This window comes from Lepus europaeus, chromosome 3, assembly GCF_033115175.1.
Source record: "Lepus europaeus isolate LE1 chromosome 3, mLepTim1.pri, whole genome shotgun sequence".
Classification (NCBI taxonomy): domain Eukaryota; kingdom Metazoa; phylum Chordata; class Mammalia; order Lagomorpha; family Leporidae; genus Lepus; species Lepus europaeus.
In genome coordinates, this window is record NC_084829.1 from 161,455,079 (window position 1) to 161,481,025 (window position 25,947).

At 48.7% G+C, this 25,947-nt stretch overlaps 1 protein-coding gene across 3 annotated transcripts in view; it reads left to right on the plus strand.

Annotated features, from left to right (window-relative positions):
* MAP3K4 (mitogen-activated protein kinase kinase kinase 4) overlaps window positions 1–25,947 on the plus strand; it is a 131,778-nt gene that overhangs the window by 68,026 nt on the left and 37,805 nt on the right. For all 3 annotated transcript variants that reach the window (XM_062187011.1, XM_062187009.1, XM_062187010.1), the window contains exons 4-6: window positions 14,177–14,419; window positions 18,846–18,992; window positions 25,138–25,295. In XM_062187011.1, coding sequence (XP_062042995.1) covers window positions 14,177–14,419; window positions 18,846–18,992; window positions 25,138–25,295 — 548 coding nt within the window. The remainder of the gene's footprint in view (window positions 1–14,176; window positions 14,420–18,845; window positions 18,993–25,137; window positions 25,296–25,947) is intronic.

The following is a 25,947-nucleotide window of genomic DNA, read 5'->3' on the forward strand; positions in this document are numbered from 1 at the left end:
AGCATCGCCGGCATGCTTGTTCCACTCCAGTGTTCTTAGAATGTAGCACATGAATTGCCCATGCCCTGGTGAGAACTCACTTAGCATCTAGAATGCAGCGTTGAAGTACCATGTCTCTGTCTTTAGCCTTAGAGCACGCAGTCGAAGCACTGTCTTCCCTCAGTGACTTAGGGTGGCTTCCCCTTCTTCAGTGAGACTGGCTCACACACTGATGATACACTTGGATCCATTTATCTCAGCCTGCATCCATCCTGGGATCTCCCAGTGTCCTGGTTGATTTTGTAAAATTTGCATACCATAAAATTCACTTTTTGCATCGAATGGTTCTGTGGCTTTTGTGTAATTTAAATTTTAAAGAACTATCAAATATTTAAGGCATAGTTGGTAGTGATTTGATTATTTTATGCTCCCCCCTTTTTTTTTTAGGAAATTTAGTGAAAGGTAGGATGTATATTTTCATATTTACATAATATGCACAAAATGACAGCTGTCTGACTTTGCACATTACCAGACATATTACCTCCAGTACTAGGAAGATCTTTGGTTACTTTCTTAATTGATTTCCTTTGAATTAGAAGTATCATGGAATTATTAGACGTTTAATGGTCGATGGAAGTTTAGAGAGAGTAGATGGTTTCTCCAGGCCACAGGGCCGGAGATCATTAGAGACATTCATACCAGCTCTGGAACAGCAGACTTGCAGCCCAGATGTTTCCAGACTTGGCTGCACGTCTAGGGGTCTGCATGGTGTCGTCCTGGGGATTTGGAGATGCCTGTGCCTCGGCAACAGTGTGGCAGAGGGCTAAGCCACCACGTGGGCCACTGACGTCCCAAGTCAGAGACCCAGCTGCTCCACTGTCATCCAGCTTCCTGCGAATCCAGCAGATGGTGGATCAAGTTCTTGGGTCCCTGTCACCCGTGTGGGAGACGGGCATGGAGTTCTGGAGTCTGGGTATTGTGGCCATCTGGGGGGTGGAGCAGTGAGTCAAAGATCTCTGTCTGCCTTTCAGATAATTAATTAATGAAAAAGAAAAAGAAATACATGTGCCTGTGCCCTTCTCAGGTCTACACGCCCAGAATCTCCGCGCATAGGACACAGCCCTGGCACTTGTAGGCGGTCCCTGTGTGCCTCGTGTGTGACCACACCAGCACCAGTGAGCTCTGAGGCAGTCCATTGGAAACCCTGCAGCCCCGAAGCGCTGGGTTGGAGCTCCGGCGTGCAGCTGTAATGTGAAGATGTGGACGAAGAGTGGTTGGTGCCCTGTTCCTGGGGAGGAGGAGGGCTGTGGAGCTTGGCTCAGCTCCCTCAGCCAGGAAGTGGCAGAGCAGGACGGGAACCAGCACTCTGGCTGCAAGGCCATGCACACCCTTGAAAATATTTTGAGCCACAGGGTAATTTTTTGCTTAGTGGCTAGCATTTAAAAATAGAAAGATTTCACATGAAAATGCAGATTTCCAGGCTCCTTTGAAATGTAAGGTCTGTTAACAGTGCGTCTGCGTTCCCACAGGGAAGCTGCTGACTGGAGTGCTCCAGTTCACCCAGCAGCTCCCACATTTGGGGTCGGTAGTGGAGACTCACAGACACTGACTTGAAGGGTGACAGGGCTGTGTGTATTTAATCCTTGGGGTGTAAGCTTTTTGTAAATGCTTTCCTTTGTTTTCTGTGTATATTTTTTGAATACACACAAAGTTCCTGTCTGTTCCTATACTGCTCAGAGTAGTAATGGGTTTGTATCTTCTAGACTTTTCTGTGTTTCTATAAATAGACTTGTACATTAGGTGTGCTCTGAGGTTATGAAAAAGTTCTATTTTTTTTTACTCCTTTAATGTACTTACATTTGTTTTTGGTATGGAAAATATTAACCATAGGTAAAGAAAATGCCAGGAACCCCCATGCGTTTGTGCCCTGTCACGTTGTTCCCAGCTCATGGCCAGGACTTGCGGGCACTCGACACCTTCCCTTGTCATTTTGAAGAAAACCTCGGGTGTCGTATTTTACTCACTTCCCTGATTTCCCTGCAGGATGAGGGCGTGCCGTTTGGTTTTGTTGTAAGAATTCTTAACTTGAGACCCAGAGTGCTAACAGGTTCAGGTGCACAGTACGTATTGTTACCTGTAGGAGGGCGTGTTTCAGAAATGCAGCCTTGACACCGGTGTTACACCTGGAAAGGCAGTAGCTCCTCAGTGCCCCCAGCTAACCTGCATGTTTGTGTGGACAGCTTGTCGTGACTTGCTTTTAAAAATATCTTACAGTTTGAATCAGTTATAATGTCCATACGTTGTAATTGTTCATTCTGTTGCTGGAGTTCTTGTTTAATCTCTTATGTCCTCTCTCCCTTGTTTGTATTGAAGATGCAGAGTCTTCCATCTGGTGGGGTCTCCTGTGGTCCACAGTTTGAGGGTCGACCTCAGTTGTCCTCTGACAAGGTTGTCTGTGAACGGCTGAGTGAGGCGGTGCTTTGGTGCAGTTTGGTGCCCCTGCTCCAGAGACGGTTGACACCCTCTCCCAGGATGCATTTAATGCATCTTAAGGCATTCGGGCCTGGGAAGTGGGGCTACTCCAGTTCTGGTTCATTTGTAGACACTGCTGCGAGGAGAAACTCCCTCATGCGCTGTTTGGTCGCGCAGTGGAGAGGTTGGGTGGGAATGACATCCCTTTTAGTCACCATTTTTCAGGATACTAACTTCCTTCACCAGTGACCAGTTAGTGTGTTCTTGTTGTTGATAGGATTAGTAAACTCCGTGATTTAAGTACATTTGATGCCTTCTTCCTGGTGCGTCCTGAAGTCCTTCCTGTAGTTGTTGAGCGTTACGGTCATGTTCCCTCTGTGGACAGTCAGGAGCGTGTTCAGGTTGTCCGGAGTCCTTCTCTTCACAGCCTTCCGGACTGGTCCGTGTGGCTTCCCTGCTGCCTGGTGGAGCAAGCTGGTGGGTGCTTACGTTGCACGTGGTCCAGGCCGAGGGCCGGGCTGCTTTTTAAGGGCTGGGGAAGCTTTTTTCTGCCAAGGATCATTTGGATATTTTTGACATTGTTCACAGGCCATAGACAGTTATCAGGGCACTCCCTTGACTTGCATCCTCTGGTCTGCTTTAACACAAACCAGGAGGAAAAGAAAGCTAGGCATCAGAAGCAATGGGTGGCAGGCCTATTAATGGCTGATCTGTACAGTGATCTGCCCTCAAGGAGACCCAACAGGCCAGGCCACTGCAGTGGCTTTCAATGTGGTAAGCCTGGGCTTCAGCAGAAGTCAGCTTGTGAAGAGCCCTGGCAGCTCTGCCAAGAGTTGGATCACTGGAAATGGAACTACCCTGGAGTCAAAGGCTGCCCAGGTCAGAGCCACAGATCTTATTGGCTCTAAGCTGAAAAGCCCTTCACTCAGCCCAACTTCCAAAGTGACCACTGCAGCTGAGGGGACGGCCAAATAGGGTCAGCAACATTGCAGGCAGAACTGTAAATTTCTTGTTAGAGATACCCCCTGCCTTTACCTGGCCAGCTCTCCTCCCAGCCCAGCCAAGTAATGAAAGTCAACAGAGTGCCTTCCCCTAGGAGGTTTGCACCTCCCTTAGGATGTACCCCATGTGAAGAGATAGATAGGTCTGGGCCTCTTAACTTACAAGGCCTAAAGCCCAACAGATTATTATCAAGCCCCTTCTGTCAGGTTCTATTTGCCTCTCAATCAGAAAACTTAATTGTAGCTTAGACAGCACCTTTCTTAGCTCCTCTAATAATGACTCTGTCCTTTGTTCTAGACCCTGTCTAGCACACTTGGGCCTCATTCCTTCATAATTATAACCTCTACTCTACCACCAATGGCTCTATTCCCAACCTGTGTGTACTGATGGTCCTCTTCCCCACTTAATGCTGTATAATTGTTCAGACCTGGTTAATGCCACTCTTATTGGTTACTATCCTCACCCTGTCTTTTATGACCTTGTCTAAATATGATCAGAGTCGGCGATCTTAGAAGGCTTCCATAGCCTTGGCAACTCATGACGAGAGCCTAGGGTGGTTACTGGCGCCATAAACTAGAGTGTCAATTTGTTGGGTCAACATCAGGAGCCACTGTGCACTTGATCCTCATGTAGGATCTCTGTCCTTAATGTGCTGTCCATTTTGATTTAATGCTATAACTAGTACTCAAACAGTATGTATCACTTTGTGTTGCTATGTGGGTGCAAACTATTGAAATCTTTACTTAATGTATACTAAATTGATCTTCTTTATATAAAGAGAATTGAAAATGAATCTTGATGTGAATGGAAGGGGAAAGGGAGCGGGAGAGGGGAGGTTTGCGGGTGGGAGGGAAGTTATGGGAGGGGGAAGCCATTGTAATCCATAAGCTGTACTTTGGAAATTTGTATTCATTAAATAAAAGTTAAAAAAAAAAAGAAAAAAAAATTAGCCTGCTATAGGTTTGCTGAGTTTCAGTTCCCGCCTGTGGTTGCCTTGGCAGGGCCAGACCACGTGATTTGCCGGGCCTTGTATGGCCTATGGGCTGGATGCTCCCCACCCTGTTGTACTGGGAAATGAGATTCCAGGACCACAGTCTGTGTACTAGCACTGTCACTGCACTGAAATGATTGGTTGTTGTTTACAGCGAACAGAAGAATACCCCTTCCACCCACCACAATATGACATGAGTTCATAGTGACACTTCCAATTCAAATTTGATATATCAAATTTTTACTTAATCTCATCTGACTTAATTTGTATATTATCTTCTTTCTTTTATACTGAGGATCTCAATTTACAATTTTAAATTATCAGATACTGACTGTATTCCAAAGTACACAACAGTCTCAGAATAATACCAAACAATATGACGACTGAAAAAGCAGTTTTAGCGTTTTAGTTCATCCAGAGGGTATAACATGCTAGCAGTAGGACCGCAAATTACTGTGTTTTAAAGACATTTGGAATAATTCTTCTCATGGTCATGCCAGTAACTAGATATACCATTAGGCTCTTTTCTGTTCTTGGTTTTATTTTTAAAATAATAGCTTTATTGGGCTGTAATTTACATACCACAAAATTCGCCATTTTAAAGTGTTCAGTTCAGTGGTTTTCTAAATTTAGAGTTGGGTAAACATCGCCACTGTGCCCATCCTCACTATCTAATTTTAGAACCTTTTCCTCACCTCTAAAAGAAGCTCTGTCCCTTAGCCGTTGCTTCCACAGTTTCTCTGCCCGCCAGCCCCAGCCCCAGGCAACCACTAATGTACTTGGTGTCTCTGTGCTTTTCTCGTCTGGGTGTCTCATGTCAATGGAACCATATAATAAAAGGTCCTCAGTGACTGGCTGCTTTGACTTAGCCTGATGCTTTCAGGGTTCACCCTCGTGGCTTTCTGTGTCAGGACTTCGTTCCTTTTCATGGCTGAATAATATTCGGTTGTGTGTCTATTCCCACATTTTTGTTTATCCATTCATACATTTTTTTTAAACTTTAATCTTTTATTTTTAGGTATTGGTTTTGTAATTTTTAAATGAATTATGTCAAGTATTTGAAAATATATTTATTTTCAAAGTCATCTAGCTTTTCTATTAAGGATAGTTCATCTTTAAAAAATTTTTGTTTTACCTTTCCAATTTTGGGTGTAGAATTCTATGTATTTACTTCTAGTGTTTATGAGGGTTTATATTTTCCCCCTTAAGGGTATCTTTATATTAATATATCTTTTTATCATATCTGAATTGCCCTTCCTCTCCATTTCTCTGGGTGTTTTAGCTATATTGAAATTATCCTGTTATTTCCCAGGATCTACTTGGAAGTAATTTTACCAGGGAAATACTAAAGTATTTTACATGCATATCAGTCTCTCCCCGACGTTGGTAGTTGTGGTGTTTCTGTCTTGTCTGATCCTATAGCGATTATCGACAGTACTGACTTACAGTGCTCGCTTCATGTTAGATCTACAGGGGTGTGTGTGTGTGTGTGTGTGTGTGTGTGAATAGATAGCAGGATGAATGGATACACAGACATAGTTTTGGGATTTTGTTTGAAGGTTCATGTTTAATTCTTTTTTTTTTTTTTAAGATTTTTTTTTTTTTATTCGAAAGGCAGAGTTCCAGACAGAGAGGGGGGAGACAGAGAGGTCTTCCATCCGCTGGTTCACTCCCCAAATTGCTGCAACAGGTGGAGCTGGGCTGATCTGAAGCCAGGAACCAGAAGCTTCTTCTGGGTCTCCCATATGGGCACAGGGGCCCAAGAACTTGGGCCATCCTCCACTGCTTTCCCAGAACATTAACAGAAAGCTGGATCAGAAGAGGAGCAGCTGGGACTCGAACCAGCACCCACATGGGGCACCGCTGCCACATCCCTACTGCCCCACAGCTCTGGCCCCTCATGTTTAATTCTTAAAGCCCAGTCTCTTGGGTCATTTAGTTGTGTGACACTTACTGCCTTGTGAATTGCTCAGTGAAGATTCTTGAAAGCAATATTCCCTGAGTTATTGGGGCTTCCTAACAGACTGCAGCATTTATATGTGCAAGTCTGTTTGGCGAGCCGTAAAATCTTTGGCTTGCATTTTCTTTCCTTGGATAAATTTACTGTTACTGTCTTTTGACATGAATCATTGAGGCTCAAAAGTCTGATGACAATGTGATGTGTTGTTTACACTTATAAAACCTGTAGTTTGTTGAATACCTAAAGAATTGTGTTCTTTACATTTTTCAGTTTTATGTCTTCGTTTTTTCAGCTTGGTGTTTTTGAGTACATCACGTGCACTTTCAATACACATAGTTTAGGTTTTTTTTTTTTTTTTTTTTTCGAGCCTGCTTTTTAAATTTTAAGTAAGCTTCTTAACGTACAGTGTTAGATGCTTTGTGTTTCATTTGATTTTCTTTGGGAACCACTGCTGATGTTCTTTGGGTGTACTTTGCCTATATCTTCTCTGTCTTTCAGTGCAGATTTTAAATTTTTTTTTAAAGATTTATTTATTTATTTGTAAGCATTACAGAGAGGCAGAGAGAGAGAGAGAGGTCTTCCATCTGTTGGTTCACTTCCCAGATGGCTGCAACAGCGGAGCTGGGCCAGTCTGAAGCCAGGGACCAGGAGTTTCTTCTGGGTCTCCCATGTGGGAGCAGGGGCCCAACGACTTGGGCCATCTTGTACTGCTTTCCCAGGCCTTGGCTGAGAGCTGGATCAGAAATGGAGCAGCCAAGTCTCCAACTGGCGCCCACATGGGATGCACTGCTACGCCACAGCACCAGCCCCTATTTCTTTTTGATTTGTCTTCCTTTTTGCCTCCTGTTTCAGTGAAAGCATTATCTGTTCTGTTTATTTACTCATATATTCCTTGTATACTTTTTTTAGAGATTTATTTTGTTTATTTGAAGACAGAGTTACAGAAAAGGGATTGGGAGAAGAGAGAGAGAGGGAAAATCTTCCATCTGCTGGTTCAGTCCCCAAATGGCTGCAATGGCCGGAGCTGGGCCAGACTGAAGCCAGGAGCCAGGAACTTCTTCCTGGTCTCCCACATGTGTGGCACGGACCCAAGCACTGGAGCCGTCTTCTGCTGCTTTCCCAGGTGCATTCGCAGGGAGCTGGATCGGAAGTGGAGCAGCTGGGATTGAACTAGCACCCATGTGGGATGCTGGTGTCACAGGTGGTAGTTTTACCCACTGTGCCACAACATCTTCCTTCCTTGTCTTTAAAGTTTAAAAATTTTTTTCTGAGTTCTACCACTTTGACTTTTCCGATGATTTTCTTTTCTTGTTTTGTAAATTGGGCTAGAACTCTGGTCTGCGTCAGGGGCAGATCTTTCTGCCGGGTTGGCATGCTCCTTATTCTCTTGCTTATATTACCCTTAAAAAAAAAAAAAAGATTTATTTATTTGAAAGAGTTACACAGAGAGAGAAGGAGAGGCAGAGAGAGAGATCCGCTGGTTCACTCCCCAGATGGCCGCAATGGCTGGAGCTGGCGCCGATCCAAAGCCAGGAGTTTCTTCTAGGTCTCCCACGCGGATGCAGGGGCCCAAGTGCTTGGGCCATCTTCTAATGCTCTTCCAAGCCATAGCAGAGAGCTGGACAGGAAGTGGAGCAGCCGGGATTAGAACCGGCGCCCATACGGGATGCCGGCACTTCAGGCCAGGGCATTAACCTGCTGCTCCACAGCTCTGGCCCCCTATATTACCTTTGCATTGGATTCTCCCACAGTCTGTCTCTATTGTGCTTTTTTCAACAGGAGACCTGTTTTCACGAACTTGGAGGAGAGAAGGAGTTGGAAGGTGTTGAGTGTGGCCTAGTGTTGCATCTCTCCAGGGCCGGAAAGCACTCTCGCTCGTTGCTGGGGCCTTGCGATCGGTTCCCTCCCCTGGGCTGCACCTTCTCCCACCTTCTCCTCTCTTTATTTCGTCCTTCACCGGCCACTTGGGTCTCACTGCTCCGAGTGGAGCTCTGGCCTGGAAGGGAGTTTTGGAGCCTGCAGCCATACAGCTCTTTCACACCTTACCTGCCAGACCTTGACCTCACTGTGGACTGTGTCAGACTCACTCCCAGGCTGAGGCGGTGAGCTTACGGCTGAGTGCTCGGGGATAACTTTGGAGTTGGCCACTGTGCACCTGTCGCACACCCATTAATTCCCGCTGCTTCCGCACACAGTGCTGGGCCCGCGCTGTTGGAGTCTTCACTGTGCCCCCGCCTCTTCTGTTTTGCTGCCCAATTTTATTGCAGATGTGGTCTCAGAGTCTTGATGGTCTGATAATGGTTTTCTTTATTTTTATGGGGGGTGCAAAATGGAGCCAGAATCCAACTGCCACCACTGTCTTCCCTGAATTATTTTCATTAGTTTGATTTGTACTAAACTCACAATATTTGGTGATTTTCAGCTGACTAAAATGGCACTGTCTTACAGTTTAACCTAATATATTGCTTTGTGTTTAGCTTTTAATACATTTGGAATCTCCAGATATAAGGGTCCTTCAAAACATAGGGGAAGAATGGAACTAGAAGATGATAATATTTCCCACAGATGTGTGGAAGTACTCTGATGTTTGTTGAATGCATTTTTGTGTTAAAATTAATACAGACTTGCATTTCCATAGCAAGCAAGAATTTCTGAAACAGTTATGTGATTTTTAAAGTGATTATTTGCATGAGGTACAGTAGATAGTATAAGAAGTAATTTTTTTTAATTGCCTATAACATTCACTTGATAATCTATTATTTTCCAATCTCCTAAACTGCTGCCTGCCTGTTACATTAAATTATCATAGATGATTGGATCGGTTCCTCTTTTGATCTGTTTATTACTGTGCCACTACTTTTCTGTTTTAAATAAAATAGGTTTATTAGTAAGATTTGGCATCTTTCAAGGCAGTTTTTCCCATTCATTACTTTTCAGAAGTTTCCGGGCTTGCTTCCCTGTGAAGTTCGTTATGGGTTTGTCATATCCACACAAAATTGAGTTAGGATTAGAACAGTAAGTACATTGCATTTTTATTAATACCCTTCCATGATTGGGTCTGGTTTGGCGGTGCTGACTAGGAGTTTCACGCCATATTTAGGTCTGTGCTGAAACGAACAGATACGCCATTCCTGTGCCACATTGCCCCTTCCTCCACTCTGGTTTTATTGAAGTAATTTGGAATTGAAAATCCAAGTTTTTTCCTTATGTATTTTTAAATTTTATTTTTATATTCTTTTGAGGGAAGTACGGTGGGAGGGAGGGTGATGGGGACATCTTCCATCCACTGATTCCCTCCCCAGTGCCCACAACAGCCAGGGCTGAGCCAGGCTGAAGCCAGGAGCTAGAATGTAACCTGGGCCTCCCACATGGGTTGCAAGGAATCCAACTACTTGATCTCGTATCCTCTGCCTGCCAGGAGGAATTAGTAAGAAGCTGGAATCGGAGTGGAATTAGGACTTAACCCAAGCATGACAATATGGGGTGCAGGCAGCCCAGGTGTGTCTTAACCACTATGCCAAATGCCCCTAGTATGCTTTAAAAAAAAATCCAGATATCCCATTCTGGAGTTTGAGTTGTAGTCCATACCCCAGTTGTCTTCACTCGGTTGTATCTGCCTCTGTGCGTTGTGCTGGATTCACAGCTTGTCATTTTCTTTTGGTGTTTTCTCCCTGTTTGAGATCTTCATTGCATCCCAGGCTCTACCCTGCGTCATTCCGTGAGCGGTTTTTAGAGGAGGTGAAGGAGTGGCACTCTGCGTTCTTCCCTGGTCCCCTGGAGATCCTGCAGTGCCGGAAGTGAACCTCCTCCTACTCACGAGTGCTGCTGGATCTGACTTGTGCCCCTTCCTGGTCGCTCACGATTTCTGTCCCTTGCCTCTTTTGCTCTGGGTTCTGGTTTACTCTGCAGTAAATTCTGAAATATAATCGTGTTCTCACCAGTGTTCATTTTATTTTCACTGTCCTTATTGGTTTATTTCAGAAATCGTGGTTGATTTTTTTCTCCCCACAGGACGCCCTGAGATCTTGTGTAGTGTGGTTTTGTGGCTCTCCCCGTTTCCTATATCAAATCCCCATCAGTCGGAGCTGGCTGTTCTGGCTCCTCACCCTGGCCTCTTGAGAACTGCCGTTTTCTCTTCGGTGCCAAGTCGTTATCTCTGTTCCTTCCCAGGCACCACCGCAGGACACTGTAGGTCTCGTGTTGGGCTTCCAGCCAGTGTTGTCCTGGGGTTGAGAAGGAGCCTGGATCCAGTGGGCCGACATGCTGGGGTGTAGAGGATGCCAGAAGACTTGGGGACTTTGGTCATACAAAGTTGCTGAGCCTTCCATGTGCTTTGATGTCATCGGTTGGGGAAGAAGCACTTCTTAGTGCCTAAAGCATTTACAGACATGACTTAACCCTGACCACACTTTAAAAACGTGTTTATTTATTTTCATTTATTTGAAAGGCAGAGAAAGAGAGGCACAGAGACAGAGATCTTCCTCCTGCTGTTTTACATCCCAATGCCTGTAGCAGCTAAGGCTGGGCCACACAAAAGCCAGGAGTGCAGAACTCAATCCAGACTCCACGTGGTGGCAGGGACCCAGTTGCTTGAGTTAGCACTGCTGCCTCCCAGGGTACACATTGTTAGGAAGCTGGGGTCGGAAGCTGAGCTCGGGCTCCAACCCAGGCACTCTGATACGGGATGTGGGCACCCCGAGTGGAGCTTTAATTACTGCACCCAATGTGCACCCCCAACCCCTGACCACATTAAGCACAAGTAATCATTGATAACTTGTGTGTCTATTTTACAAATTCTTGCCTGATAGTAAAACCCAATTATGTACTAATTTAGATAAAAAAATGCATCGAACATAAAAATTATAAATTGGTCTTATTTTGCATAGTGCCAAATGGGTTCTTTCCTGTACCTGCATTGCTCATGGGTATTCCTCAGGTCTATACTGCGGTGCTCCGACTCTAACACAGTGTTTGCTGATGTGGGTTATCCCATACAGGAAAAGTGTACGTCTTCAGGAGCAAGGGCATTGCTTCCTTTCAGGCAGTTAATGTGTCTGGGAATTTGGTATTATATAAGGAGAAGCCATCCTTATCGTTGTCATTAAATGTCTCCGTTAACTAAGTTATTTGTGCTATTTTTAAAAAACTCCAAAGTGTCCATTTTTAAAGTGGTAGGACCTTGTGTTGTCTCTAAAATAATCTCTGTGGTCGTTAGGGGGCGTGATGGCCTCTGAGAGCTGAGCACTTGTCCACAGGTGGATCTGATGGATCTGACCGTATGATGCGTTCTTTAGCATTGGGTTGTGAGTAGCCAGAGAAGAGACGTTGGCCCTTTGTGGGAGTATTTGCCTGTTGATTTATTCTTCAAGCATCGGTTCAGTCCTGTTACGCGGCAGCTGCCTGGCTCCGTGCTGGATTGCCATGCTGAACCAGAGATGGGCGAGTCTTCCTTTTCAGGGTGATGTAATGGGAAAATCAAGCAGGTAAAGCAGCCCTTCACCGTAAAGCAAGGGAAACCCAACCAAGGAAGCATTTGCAAGGCAGAAGTATCGGCAGGGATCGGGGAGGCCAGATTTGTCTTCTGAGGCAGTCGCTGAACCGTCTGGAGGAGAGGAGTCCCCCGGGCTAAAGGTGCTACTTGGTGCTGGAGCATGGAGGCAGGTAGGTTGAAGTCGGGGAACTGAGAGGTTTATGGTAAGGAGCCGGAGGTGGTGATGGGAGGTTAGGACAGATCCACACAGAGAGCAGACCACCGGGCTGGATGATACAGGTGCCAAGTGGTATGGCCAAGCCTCCACACAGAACCACTTTGGGGTCATGGTTAGTGGATTCAGATATTAAATCACGAGAAACAGTTGAAAAGAAAAGCCAGTGCCAGTTGGGATACAGAGGAGAAGGTGGGGTCCTGAAATATTTAAGTAGAACTGATACAGCTTCTTAAATGTCTACGTGTGGCCCAAGGGGGAGATGTGTGGGAGATGGAACAGGTGTCGTTGTGCAAGCCATTGCCCTGTAGACCTCTGACACACAGACATCAGGAGCCACCATGAGGAAGATAGTGAGAGCCCCAAAAGGCCAAGTCTGCAGCCAGGGTCTTTGCCATTCAAGGTCTGGATCTGCTGGAAAGTTCTAGATGAGGTTTGTACAGATCTCGCTTATATGATATGGTTGCTGCCTTTGCTGTGAAGCAGCTCATGGTTTGGACGTTGATTTTTTTTTTCCTCACGAAACCATTCTGTCTATGAAATGGACAGTTCTCATGGGCTCAGAGTTCAGAATTTTGTAGTTGGTGTTCTGGGGAGGGTATGGGGTATGACAAGCACAGTATTAGAATGACGTCTTGTGCTGAGCTTTGAAATCTAAAGGTTTTGAAGTGGAAAAATAAAGAGAAGAAGATCTTCAGCATGGCAGTAACACGGGCAGAGGGCAGGTGAGGGGCAGGCCACCTGTGTGTGAGGGCCAGTGTGGCCACATGGAGCGCAGAGAGGGATGAGGCTGACCAGGAGGCTGGGGAGTTCTCTGGGCCTTGCTCAGCGGACGGCAGGTCCTGGGTGCACGCGCACGGCTTGGCCGGCTGCTTTCACGGCGCTGGGTGGTCATTGGTCTTCTGATGGTCAGAAAGTCAGAAGTCCTTGCCCTCGGGAGCTCTCAGTCCACTGCTCCCTGTGAATTGTGAAGTGCTGTGATGGAGAATGGAGGGGAGGGGTCCAGGGGACCCAGAGCCCTCCAGGCAGGCCCTGCTGGGGCAGTGGAAGTGCATCTGGACTGGCTGAGGTGAGCAAGCAGTAGTGGCATGGGGGGAGTTCTGGAAGGGAGTCAGATCATGTGGGCCCTTTAGGCCAGGGTTGGAGTTTTACTCTGGGGGCTTCTCCGAGTTGGGTTTTGAAACGGTCACCCTGGCTACTCTGAAGATGTCAGCACGAGAGCAGGGAGGCCAGTTAGGAGCTCCCTGATGACAGGGAGGAGGGGAGGGCGTGACGTCATGGCCACAGAACAGCTGCAGTTGGGGGATTGTATGTTGAAGAAATGGTGACGTTTTCACATTTTGATGGCTTTAATTTTCTCAGTAGCAGGAAGAGTCAAGGTTTGTGAGTGAGGTTGGTCGGGATGATGTCGACAGCTCCTGTTTACGGGAGAGCTGTAAGACTTTGAGGGCAGCTCAGAGATGGGTGAGCCAGCCTGGGGTCCCCAGGAAGCATCAGATGATGCATCCCCGGGTGGCAGCACTGGGTTGATTATAGGAGTCTGTTTTTCCATCAGCATCATCTAGTTTGGCTCAGGAACAAGTGGTGAGAACGGGCTGCACCCACCAGTTTTTGTGGTCACATATGTGGCTACTTAGGATGAGCTGTTAACCTGATTTTAATAATTCCGTTTTTTTTTTTTTTTTTTTATCTACAGAAAGTTGTGGGTGGTACTGTACATAGACTTACATACAATGTTCGGATCAGTTTAAGCATGTTGCACAACTGTTGAGAGTGAACATGGTTCTTTTCTTTTGCTACCATACTTTTTGGGTAAAAGGATTGCCATTTGGCTTCAGTTCTTGTTACAGTTCTTTAACACTCCTAGAATTTTTGTTGAAAATGTTGAATGTAAAGACTCTTTTCTCATGCAGCTAGCATTTTGTAGATTTGTCCTTTCAGGCAGTTAATGTGTCTGGGAATTTGGTATTATATAAGGAGTGTAAGAGAATACTTGTTCATGACCCCAGTGTGAGAACGCTGTCCTGTGTGCTCCTTTAATCTTTGCATGTTGGATTTCCGTTGTAGTTTTCTGAATTCCCGGATCCCATGTGGGGTTCCGATTACGTGCAGCTGTCCAGCACGCCGCCGTCCGCGGAGCAGAAGAGCAGCGCCGTGTCCTGGGAAGAGCTGAGGGCCATGGACCTGCCCTCCTTCGAGCCCGCCTTCCTGGTCCTGTGCCGAGTGCTGCTGGACGTCATCCACGAGTGCCTCAAGCTGAGGCTGGAGCAGAGGCCCGCCGGGGAGCCGTCCCTGCTCAGCATCAAGCAGGTGTGTGGCCGGGCCTGCCACCGCAGGCTCGGGGTCCGTCCTGGTGACTCTGCCCTGACGGTCGCAAACCGTACGCCAGCGTTTTCTTTCCATGGCAGTTTTGAGTGTTCTTTTGTCCTCGAAGGGAAGAATGTGGGCCAGCCTTTGCTGTCTGCTTCCCTGTTCTAAGAAAGGATAAAGACAAGATGGTGACGTGGCCCTGTCTCCCTCATATCAGTCTTCCAAGACTGGGAGCCTAACGTTCATTTCTAAGAGGTGGAGTTCAAGTTGTGTTCTGCTTCACGTACGTGGAGGCAGACACATGTCTGAGGCACGCTGACGGGAGGTGATTGGACTTCCCGCTGCTCAGCGGTCGGTGGTTTCATCAGTAGTGACAACATCTGAGTTCTTGGTTGCTGTTGGTTCTGGATGGGGTCTTACGGGCACTGACGTCCCAGGGGCAGCAGAGGGATGGCCAGAGCACTTGTGTCTGCAGGGGTGGATACCACAGAGCCTCTGTGGTGGCAACCTGCTGACGTCCACTCTGCAGAATTAAATTCTTCAGCTCATGTCCATGCAAAAGGAAAGTTGGTGTGCATTTTTGTAGAATATCCATCGCCTGGGGATTGAAGAGCCAGGAGCATTTGGCTCTGAGCCCAGGTGAGCACAGGTGAAGGAAAGACAGGTGGACAGGTCACATGGTAAATGCACATTGGATTTGTGTATGTGTGTTTACGGGGGTGTGTGATGAGAGGTGTGGGCATGTATGTGGGGTTAGGTATGTGTGCCTGTCTGTGCACTCCTGTGTGTGTGTATTTAGGTGTGCTCCCATGTACCTATTGGATTTGTGTATGTGTGTTTACGGGGGTGTGTGATGAGAGGTGTGGGCATGTATGTGGGGTTAGGTATGTGTCCCTGTCTCTGTGTGCACTTGTGTGTGTGTGTATTTATGTGTGTCATTAGGCATGTGCGCATATGTACATGTATGTGCAAACACCTGTACACATGCATGCTATGTACTCCTGCATGTGTGTGGTTGGTGGGTATGCATGTGAGTGCATGCATGTGGTCAGGTGTAGAACAGTGACCAGTGGACTCAGCTCATTTGTATTCCTGCAGTCTGCACCCAGCAGACCAGCGCTCTTCCCCATTGTTCTGCCTCCTCCTTACCGTCTTACTTCTGGTTCTTGTCTTGCTGTCCACTGTACGTAGGCTTTCAGCTTGTCCTCTGTATTGTAGCAGGTATCTAGGACTCTGTGGTAAAATATTTCTTAACTCCCTTTCTTACCAAACAAAAGCTTCAGAAGTACAGCCTGGGAAAACAAAGCAGGCTTTACTTTCTGCCAGTAGGGCTGCTATGATGTCTGATGCTTAGGTAGTATTAATGTAGCATTGCTAGAATAAAACAAAAATAGAAATTTTGATTTAAGTACATCTAGAGCTCATTTAAAAGTGTGTACATGACCTCTTCAGCGTGTGAATTTATGTCCATAATCTGAACTGAACGCTCTTCAGTGGCTTAACTATTGCCAGAACTTGCTTGTCACATATTTATATTTCTTTTTTTTTTTTTTTAAGATTTATTTATTTATTTGAAAGCCAGAGTTACGCAGAGAGAGAGAGAGAGAGAGAGAGAATCTTCCACCCGCTGGTTCACTCCCCAGATGGCTGCAGTGGCTTGAGCTGTGCCGATCTGAAGCCAGGAGCCAGGAGCTTCTTCCAGGTTTCCCACATGGGTGCAGGGGCCTAAGGACTTGGGCCATCTTCTACTGCTTTCCCAGGCCATAGCAGAGAGCTGGATCGGAAGAGGAGCAGCCAGGCCTAGAACCAACGCCCATATGGGATGCCAGCGCTTTAGGCCAGGGCATTAACCCACTGCGCCACAGCGCCAGCCCCGACATGTTTATATTTTGTCTTTATAAAAGCAATCCATGTGTATTTTAGAAAATTTAACAAGTACAGAAAATGATACAAACAAAAATGAAAATCATCATAGTATCCTGCCACTCAGAGATAGCCCCTCTAACATTTTGGTGTTTTTCTGTGTTTCATTTTCCTGCACACATGTTCCTCCTCCACATGTAGGTAAGTGTGTGTGTGCCTGTGACTGTCCCCCTTTCTTTAAATGCTTTTCGGAACAAGAATTTAAAGCCTGCAGTAGTGCTCTGCTGTATAGATGTATCATCATTTATTTAGTTAATTCCCATTGTTTCAAATAATATCAGGGTAAGTCTTTATAGGTAAGTTTTAGGTCACGTCTGTTTCCTGAGTGTAATACGTAACAGTGAGTAGGTGCATCACAGACTTAGATTCTGGGAAGTTTGACCAGTCGACGTTCCCATCAGCAGCTGTCCTGGCTAACGCGTTTGAAGGTGAATGTGACTGAGTCTTGTGCTGTAGCCTCTGTTAGTTGGAATTTGAGAGCTGGCTCTGGATTCTGCCTGTGACGGATGGCAGGGGCTTTACAGGTCATCTCTTTCCAGCCCTCGTCCCTCTTTTGTACTGTGACTTACTGGACCTATATATTGCAATTCTGGCCATCATTTTTTAATTTTAATTTTAAACTGACACATGAAACTTGTACATATTTAGTTGGTACAGCATCATGTCTCAACACATGTGTACATTGCACAGTGTTCAAGATAAACTTACAGCTGTCTCGTTAAACACTTACCTATTTTTTTGGTGAAAACATTCAAAACCTTCCTGACTAGCTTTGAAAGGCATACGTATAGGATGCTACTGTTACGGCTGGTCACCCTGCCGTGTAATGGACTACCAGGCTCGTTTTCCCGTCTGGCTGTAACTTGTGGCTCCTGCCATTCTTCCCTCCTGTTCTCGCCAGCCTCTGGTACCTGCATTCTGCTGTCAACTTCTGTGAGTTGTGTTTCGAGATTCTAGATGTGAGTGAGATCATGCAGTGCTTACCTTTCTTTGCCTGGCTAATACTGTTTAACACCACGGGGCCCTCCGTGTTGTTGCACACGGCAGGATTTTCTCCTTTTTATGGCCGAAGAGTATTTCACTGTACATATGTGTTACAGTTTCTTTCTTCATCAAATTGATAGGCACGTAGATGGTTTCCATTTGTTAGATACTGTGAGTAGTGCTGCAGTAAACATGGGAGTGCCAAGTGAGTTTATTTCGTTTGGATGTGCACCCAGTAGTGATATTGAGTGCTCTTTCATGTACCTGGGTATTTGTATGTCTCTTTGAAAAGTGTGTATTTAGGTCTGTTGCCCATTTTTAAATTGGATTAGTTGTTCGTGTGCTGTTGATTCCTTGTGTAGTCTGGTTATTAATCCCTTCTCAGATGCATGGGATGTGTCGTTTCTCCCTGTCAGTTGTCTTCACTGTGTTGATTGGCTCCGTTGTTGTGCAGAAGAAGCTTTCTAGTGTGATGAAATCACCTTTGTCTTTTTATTTTTCTTCTTTCCTGTGCTTTTGAGGTCTCAGCATAAAATCCTTGTCTATTCCAGTGCCGTGAAGCATCCCCCCTGTTTTAGTAGTCGTGCAGGTGCAGGTCCTACGTTAGGTCTTCAATCTCTTCTGTGTTGAGTTTCACATGTGGTGAAAGGTTGGGGGTTGTAGTGTGGTGTCTGTCTTCTGCATGTGGATGTCCAGTTTTCCCGGCACCGCTGATTGTGAAGACTGTCCCTTTTCCAGTGTGTTCCCAGCACCTTTGTGGAGGATCAGTTGGCTGAAGACGTGTGAGTTACTTCTCGGCTCTCTCGTCAGTGGGCTTTGCACCTTCTGATTTGTGTTTGTGTGGGAGTCTTTCTCTGCTGTGTCTGCAGGGTGGCTTTGCTGGGGACAGCGGTCCTGGTTGGCAGGCGTTTGCTTCAGTGCCCTGAGACTCTCAGCCACTCTGTCCTGGCCTGTATCCTTTTTATTTTGCTTCTTTGATCTCTAATTTCATCAGATTAAGCTTAGCTTTGTTTGCTTGTTTTTACAGTTACTAGAGTTTTTTGATCATTGACTGGGCCACAAATTATAGTATATAAATTATGTTAAATTATTGCTTTGGCTTCCATGCTGTGTGCTAAGTAGGTATGTGAGTTGTTACTGTGTTTTTGGTCAGAATTTACCAGTTTTATTAGGAGACCCTTCTCTGTCGTCTCAGGATGTAAATAGTAGACAGACTGACCTGCCATGGAGTTTATCTCCAGCATCACTTTGTTTGTGTTTCCTCAGAGCGCTGGCTGCCTGTGGTGTTCTGTGTGTCCGGGCTGCAGTACCGTATCCCTGTGTTTTCATGTTTGTTCTCAGTTGAGGCTGCAGCAGTCACAAACACTGAACTGAGGAGGAACCTGGGAGCTGTCGGAGGGTTTCCGGGGCCGGGTCCCCTCTCCCTGAGTTTTCCGAGGGCTTGAGTGGGAGTGTGTGACACGGACTGGCGCCCTGGGGAGGGTGTGCGGCTCACAGAGCGTGTGCCCTTGCTTTGCAGCTGGTGAGAGAGTGTAAGGAGGTGCTGAAGGGAGGCCTCCTGATGAAGCAGTACTACCAGTTCATGCTGCAGGAGGTGCTGCACGACCCGGAGAGGCCCGGCTGCAACATCGACGCCTTCGAGGAGGACCTGCACAAGATGCTGATGGTGAGCAGAGGGGAGGCCGGCTCCCTCGTGTGCGGCCCGTGACCCGACTCTTCCCACAGTGCTGCTTGTGCTCCCTGAATCCATCCTGGGTTTGTCCTCAGTGGCTCTTCGGTGGGAATTGTTGGCAGATCTTAACTTGTGTCATTGCTTAGTAGTAGGATAGTTCATCTTACGGCAGAATGGCCTGGAAGGAGAATCAAAATCTCTTCCTGCTTTGTTGAACTGTGTGTGGCCTTGGGAGAAGTGAAGAAGAACAGGAAACTGTGTGGTGTGGACTGGCCCTGGTAGATGCTTCCACCTCCATATACTCAGTGCTGGGGAGACGTTTGCTGAGAAGCAACCCCTGATCTAGCCTGTGGATTTCCACTGGGAGGCTGGATCTTTTTTAAAAAGATTTATGTATTTATTTGAAAGGCAGAATTAGAGAGAGAGGGAGAGAGAGGTCTTCCATCCTCTGGTTCACTCCCCAAATGGCCACAACAGCTGGTGCTAGGCCAGGCTGAAGGAGCCAGGAGCTTCTTCTAGGTCCCCCACATGGGTGCAAGAGCCCAAGCACGTGGGCTGTCTTCATCTACTTTCCCAAGCACATTAGCAGGGAGCTAGATCAGAGGTAAAGCAGCTGGAATCTGTAGCAGCACCCGTATGGGATGCCAGCGCTGCAGGCGGCAGCTTTACCCGATGTGCCACTGCGCCGGCCCCAGGGAGGCTGAATCTTAGATGGGTCAGGGGTTCCCCGAGAAGCCCAGCCCATCGCAGGCTGCTGGGCGGCTTGACTCGGAGGGCAGGCTGTTTCCATTTGCTCCCCTGCGAGACCCCTGGTCTGCTCATACACATTGTGTTTCTCCTGTGCTTTTCAGCCTCTGCACTGTTGCTCACACGCTCCCTTCCTGCTGGGAATGCCCCTTCCTCCTCCTCCGCCATCTGCCTGCCTTCAGAGGCAGGTGTTTGGCCCCACATCTGAAACACCTGTGACCTACATGGGCCTGCCTGGACTTAATTCCCAGCTGTGGCTCCTGACCCCACTTTGCTGCGAATGCATCTCTCCGGCCACAGTGGTGATGGCTCATGTGGTTAGGCTTGTGCCACACTTGGTAAACCTGGATTGGGTTCCTGTCTCCCAGCTTTGGCCCCAGCCCAGCCCTAGCCGTAGTAGGCATTTGGGGAGGCAAGTGGCGGTTGGGTCTCTCTGTCAAATAAATAAATGCATAATTAAATATGCACAGAGAAGACCTGCTTCCAGGTTTTAGTTTTCTCTAGAAAGCTTTGTCTGCCAGTTTTTATGTCTATGTTCTTTAAACCCCTAGCAGTTACAGTTAGAACTGTACTGTTCAACATTTAAACACAGACTGTGTTCTCACGTGTTCCCATTCAGTCTGAAAGCTTCCCGAGCCATGGCTGTGACTTGAAAATCTTTCGTCCTCCACAGTGTCTGGAGAGTGTTACTGGATATGATGGGCCCTGGTGGAGCCTGTAGGGCAGACGCACAGCCGATCACATCGTGTGCCCATTGTTGAAATGATGGAGAGAATGACAGAGTTCCTGCCAGCTTTCCCTTGGGAGTGCGTTCATCCTCACCCCCAGAAGCCAGCCCACTTTTGGGATGGCAGAGAAGGCAGGAAAGACCTTGCCTGCGAAGTCCAGACCTTCCTGTCAGAACACACGAGCAGGTTCCCCTGCCTCTTACTGAGGACCTGTTCCCTGCTGGGAATTCTGGGAGCTCGCCAGCCCCTGTAGCGGACGGAGAGAAGGGCAGCTGTGCCGGGGAGCAGGACTGGCAGTGTTGGCATTTTCCTAGAATAATTTTAATGAGCTTGGAATTACTTTCTCACATTTATGGAGAATGCTTGAGAGATCAGGGTGTGGACAAGGGTAGCATTTTGAAATACCATGTATTTCTTATGGCAGAAAAGTCTTTATTATGAAGAAGTTACTGTGAAAAGCAACAAGCAAATAACTATTTTCTTTCTTTGTGCTGATCAAATCAGAAGTTCAGGAAGGCAGGACAGCTTTGCTCCCCAGACTGCCTTCCAGGACCTTCCACAGGCACCCCAGTGCCTATTCTCCCGCACAGCAGTGGCAGGAGGGTGAGGAGCACCAGGCCAGGGAACTGTGCCTTCCTGGTCGTTTGGTTTCCATGCACTGATGCACCTGTACAACGCTGGGAGCCTTGGTTACGTGAACTCCCACACTCGGAGCTAGTTATCTTAGACATGCCGAGAACTTGGTCCTGGCTCAGCTGTCAGTTGTGTGCATGAGCTGTGATCTGTAATGGCACCGTTGAAGAGACTGGAGACCATCAGTGGTCTGAAGTTGTGCCCTGTGCCCCACTTTTCTCTTGGGAAGGGAGCTTGGCACACACACCCGCTTTGTGAATTCCAGCAAAAACAACAACGAAAAGAATTCCATTTTCACAAGAGAAGTGGCTACGGTATCCACGCCTTCAGCCCCCCACATAAAGAATCTGGTAGAGTTCCTCACCTGCAATGTAGACTGAAGTGAGGGGGCCTGGGGGCTACCCGAGTGCTGCAGGCCCTCAGAGCCTGGCTATCAGTAGACTGAAGTGAGGGGGTCTGGGGGCTACCCGAGTGCTGCAGGCCCTCAGACCCTGGCCATCAGTAGACTGAAGTGAGGGGGCCTGGGGGCTACCCGAATGCTGCAGGCCCTCAGAGCCTGGCCATCAGTAGACTGAAGTGAGGGGGCCTGGGGGCTACCCGAGTGCTGCAGGCCCTCAGAGCCTGGCCATCAGTAGACTGAAGTGAGGGGGCCTGGGGGCTACCCGAGTGCTGCAGGCCCTCAGACCCTGGCCATCAGTAGACTGAAGTGAGGGGACCTGGGGCTACCCGAGTGCTGCAGGCCCTCAGACCCTGGCCATCAGTGGCGGCCAGGCCTGGGGTTGCTGGGCAGATGTGCAGTGGCAGGAGCGGCAGGGACGGGCAAGGCTGGGTGCAGAATGTCTGACTTAGGAGCCTCCATGGAGCAGTGTCCACTGCAGTGGGAAGCGAGGCGCTTCTGCGTCAGGTCGGGAGGGAGTGTGGCGAGCAGGTGAGGCGTCGGTCGTCCATGGCAGCTGTGAGCGCTCACTTCCCTGCCCTGCCCCAGAAAGAGCCACGGCAACCGTCAGCGTAGGCTGTGGCGCCGTTGATAGGAAGCCACCTGAAAAGGAATGAAGATGGTGAGCAAGACGGGACGTCGTGGAAGACTCGCGAGAGCTGAGAGCAGCTGGTGTTCCTCTGCAGATATCTGCCGGCGTCTCCCGTGTGCCAGACAGGCACCTGCTGGGTGCCGGGCTCCAGCATGAGAAGTGGCTGCTGGGTAATGAGAACATGCTGAACTCAGCAGGTGGAAGCTGCCGCCACGGGAGGCTGGGAGGCTGGGAGGCTGGGAGGTTAGGGTGTCCTGTGGGCTCCAGGCTGGATCTGAGCTTGCGGATGGTTAGGGAGGCTTCCCTGCGGAAGGGCCCTGGAGTTTATCTCAAAGTTCACATAAGATTGTTCTGAAGAGCAAGGAGGCTGGAAGGAAGCCTACTCAATTCCTGGTCCCTGTTGCCTCTGGGAGAGAGGAGAGAGAGGAGTGAGAGGAGAACAAAGAAGTTAAATTTCTGATTTCTTTTTTTTTTAGTTGAAAAATTATCCAAGAGCGCAAATGACAGAGTATCATTTGCCGTTTGCTCACTCCAGGTGATACATGTTAGAATATTCTTCAGCCTCTCTGCTTTTTGATTTCAAAAAGAGTAAGACGAAAAGTAGCATTTTCTGATAGAGGTGGCAGATGTGTGGCCGCAGGAGGGGCCCTGGAAGGCGCAGCGAGGCCGATTCCGGCCGCAGGAGGGGCCCTGGAAGGCGCAGCAGGGCCGGCGTGGGCCAGGACAGCTCCAGGGGCGCAACTTGCAGTGGCTGCAGTAGTGCTTGGGCAGGCCCCTGGGTTTCCAGACAGAAGGGTGCAGACTGCAGAGAGATGAGGGAGTGATGGGGCGGGACTCGGGTGGGTTGGATGTGGGAGCAGCATGGAGAGTGACTGCTGGCATCCGGCTGGTGTGGCAAGGTGCATGGTGATGGGGAGCAGTTTGTACATGGGCCTGTGACAGCCGGTGGGATTGGCATCATAGGGTGAAGGGAATGGACCGTGTGAGGCATCTCAGACTTCAGGGACTGCTGGTCCCGGCACACATGTAGAGACTGGTAAAGACGGAGGAAATGCAGTGTGTCACGGTGGGGTCAGGAAGGTGGAAGGCCTCTGTCCTTTGTGAAGAGAGGTGAGATCTTGTGCCACGAGTGGGTGAAGGTGGTGTGGGCAGGCTGAGGAAAGTGGGGAAGTAGGGGTGGTGGAGAGCAGGAGCCTGAGAGGGCGCACTGATGCGACTCCTGGAAGGCAGGCGTGCGTGGGGAGTGGCCTGCGGTGGCCCTCAGCTGCTGCAGTGCGGCACAGGTGCGTCAGACAGGCGAGCTGTGGGGCGGCACGGGCCGGCAGGGCGTGGGAGGGGGCTGGCCTCCGCATGCAGCACCAGTGCTGCTGTGAGGGATGCCTGTGGGGTCTCAGCTGGATGGGGAAGGGGGTCGTGAGCAGGAGAAAGTGGAGGAATCAGGTCGCTGGAGTCCAATGCCGTGGCTAAGCACGTCTGCTGCGGGGGAGGGGGGCTCCGGCCTCAGAGAGCTTGAACTGGGATTTGTGGTCGGAGCAGGTGTGACGATGCAGGGTGTTGAGATGGCACCTGGGCCAAAGTGGAGGGGACTCGGGGTGAAGGAGGCACGTGGAATGGCACCGAGGTGTGCTCTGTGGGCACCCACCTGATGCTGGTCCCACATCGTGACGGTTGAGCCTGGGGAGAGGAGACGCTGTCGGCAGAGGCCAGAGCCCGCCAAGTGAGGTCTGAAGCCTGATGGGGAACAGAAGTCAGCAGATGACCGTCTTAAAGGGACAGGGTCAGTCCTTGTTTTTCTTTTAAAATAAGAAGGTGCAAGAGTGGCTTGGCGGTAGCAATGGGAAGCAAGAGGACACCAACTCTGCTCCTGGGCATGGAGATCACAGCTGCCCTGGAGAGGGCCGTCAGGGAGAGGGGGTCCAGGATGGTGAAAGGGTGCCCCTGGGCCTGGCACTGAAGGGCCTTCTTCCACCTGGGCCTGTGGTGGTAGGCCCAGAGAGCCAAGGATCTGCACACAGCCCTGGTTAGGAGACCCAGGCCTGCGGATCCACTCCAGGCAGCCTGCAGCTGGAGGACCTGCAGTGTTACGGCGGCAGAAAGTGCTCTTAAGCCGAGGAGAAGAGCGGAAAGTTGTTGTCGCTGGAAGTTAGCTCTGGACCTCAGGAAAGACGTCACTGCAAATCTTGACCTGTACGGTGGAGCCAGGGGAAGAAACCGAGATGCAAGGACTGAGATACAGACTCCTGAAGACATCAAGTGTGGTGCAGCCGAGGGGCGTGGTCCACAGCCACGCGTCCCGGGACAGTGGCTGTGACCCTGGTGTCTTCTACCCGGTGCAGACTCCTGTTCAGTAAGAGAGTCCTGGGCAGGGCTGCCAGTGATCCAGCCATTGTGAACTGTCTCGAGAAGAACCCCTGGCTGGTGCAGACCGTCCTGACCAGTACATTCTCAGGGTCGCAGTGCAGGGCAGGAGGGCGGTGGGACAGGGCTGTGGTGGCATCAGCTCCTCTGCAGAGCCCCCAGATGTTCTGATTGTAGGTCAGAATCCTTACAAATAGTCTGTCACTGGAGCCTGAGCGTCAGGAGGGGACGGTGGAGAGAAGCGTGCTCGCCTCCCCCAGCACGGAAGATGCTGTTTCAAGCTAAGTAAGTGATGGCGCGAGTCCTGACCCGAGGCCTTGAGGGAACAGTGCTCGCAGATGTATTTCACGGTGTGGTCATCAAAGTTGCCAGGTGGCACTGTGGTCTTTAGGAAAACTTTGTTGCGCTTTTCTGTGTGTTGTGAACATCCTGGTTATTTCCTTGGAGACTGGAAGGGGTTGTGGGTAATGTGTTTTAACTCTGTCATTGTGAAGCCAGTCCTCCCTCAGACGCTGGCGAGCAGGGGGAAGGGTCTTGCTTCTCGGGGTCGCCAGCCTTGGTAACTATCCTGTTAACCGAGGTGAGCGTTGGGAGTTGCTGAATTCTACTCCTAAATGTCTCTCGTTATAACTTTTGTATTTTAAGGTGTATTTTGATTACATGAGAAGCTGGATCCAAATGCTACAGCAGTTACCTCAAGCATCCCATAGTTTAAAAAACCTGTTGGAAGAAGAATGGAATTTCACCAAAGAAATCACTCCGTACATCTGGGGAGGAGAGGCGCAGGCCGGCAAGCTCTTCTGGTAGGGACCTCGCGGCTCAGTGGGGCCTGGACGCTCCCCCCCCAGCATTGCGCACCCAGTGGTGCAGGCACAGTCATTCCGTACGCCCTGTGCTCTCCTCCAGGCTTTGAGTAGTGGTTCCCAGCCAGCCGAGGTTTTGCCCATTGGTGATATGTAGCAAATACATAGGAGAATCTGGAAACACCTTTGATTGTCATGGCGGGGAGAATGCTCCCAGCATTCAGTGGGTGGAGGCCTGGACAGTCCCCTCAACTGAGAATTTTTCTCCCAAAATGTTAATTTTGAACTTGAGAAATCCTGTCTTAGAGTTCACTTTCTGTTTGTTTGTTTGTTTGTTTGCTTTAAATAATAAGAAACATTGAAGTCCATTAAAGGTTGAGCAGACTGGGTTCAGGGTTAGTGGTGACTTTCAGAACTTAGGAAGTAGTGGTTTCACTGACACTGTTTTTGGAGCGTGAGACCAATGGCGGCATCTGTGAGCTGGTTAACATGTGGTGACTGCACAGCAGTGCGGACAGCGGGGGATCCTGGAGAGGGCGGGCTGTGCTTCGGAGGGTGGCGTGTTCTCTCGAATGCCGTGGTCAAGGGACCCTGGGTGTTTCTCAGGGCTCCTTGGGGTGGCCTCCATGCCCTGCCTTGCTCTGACTCAGAG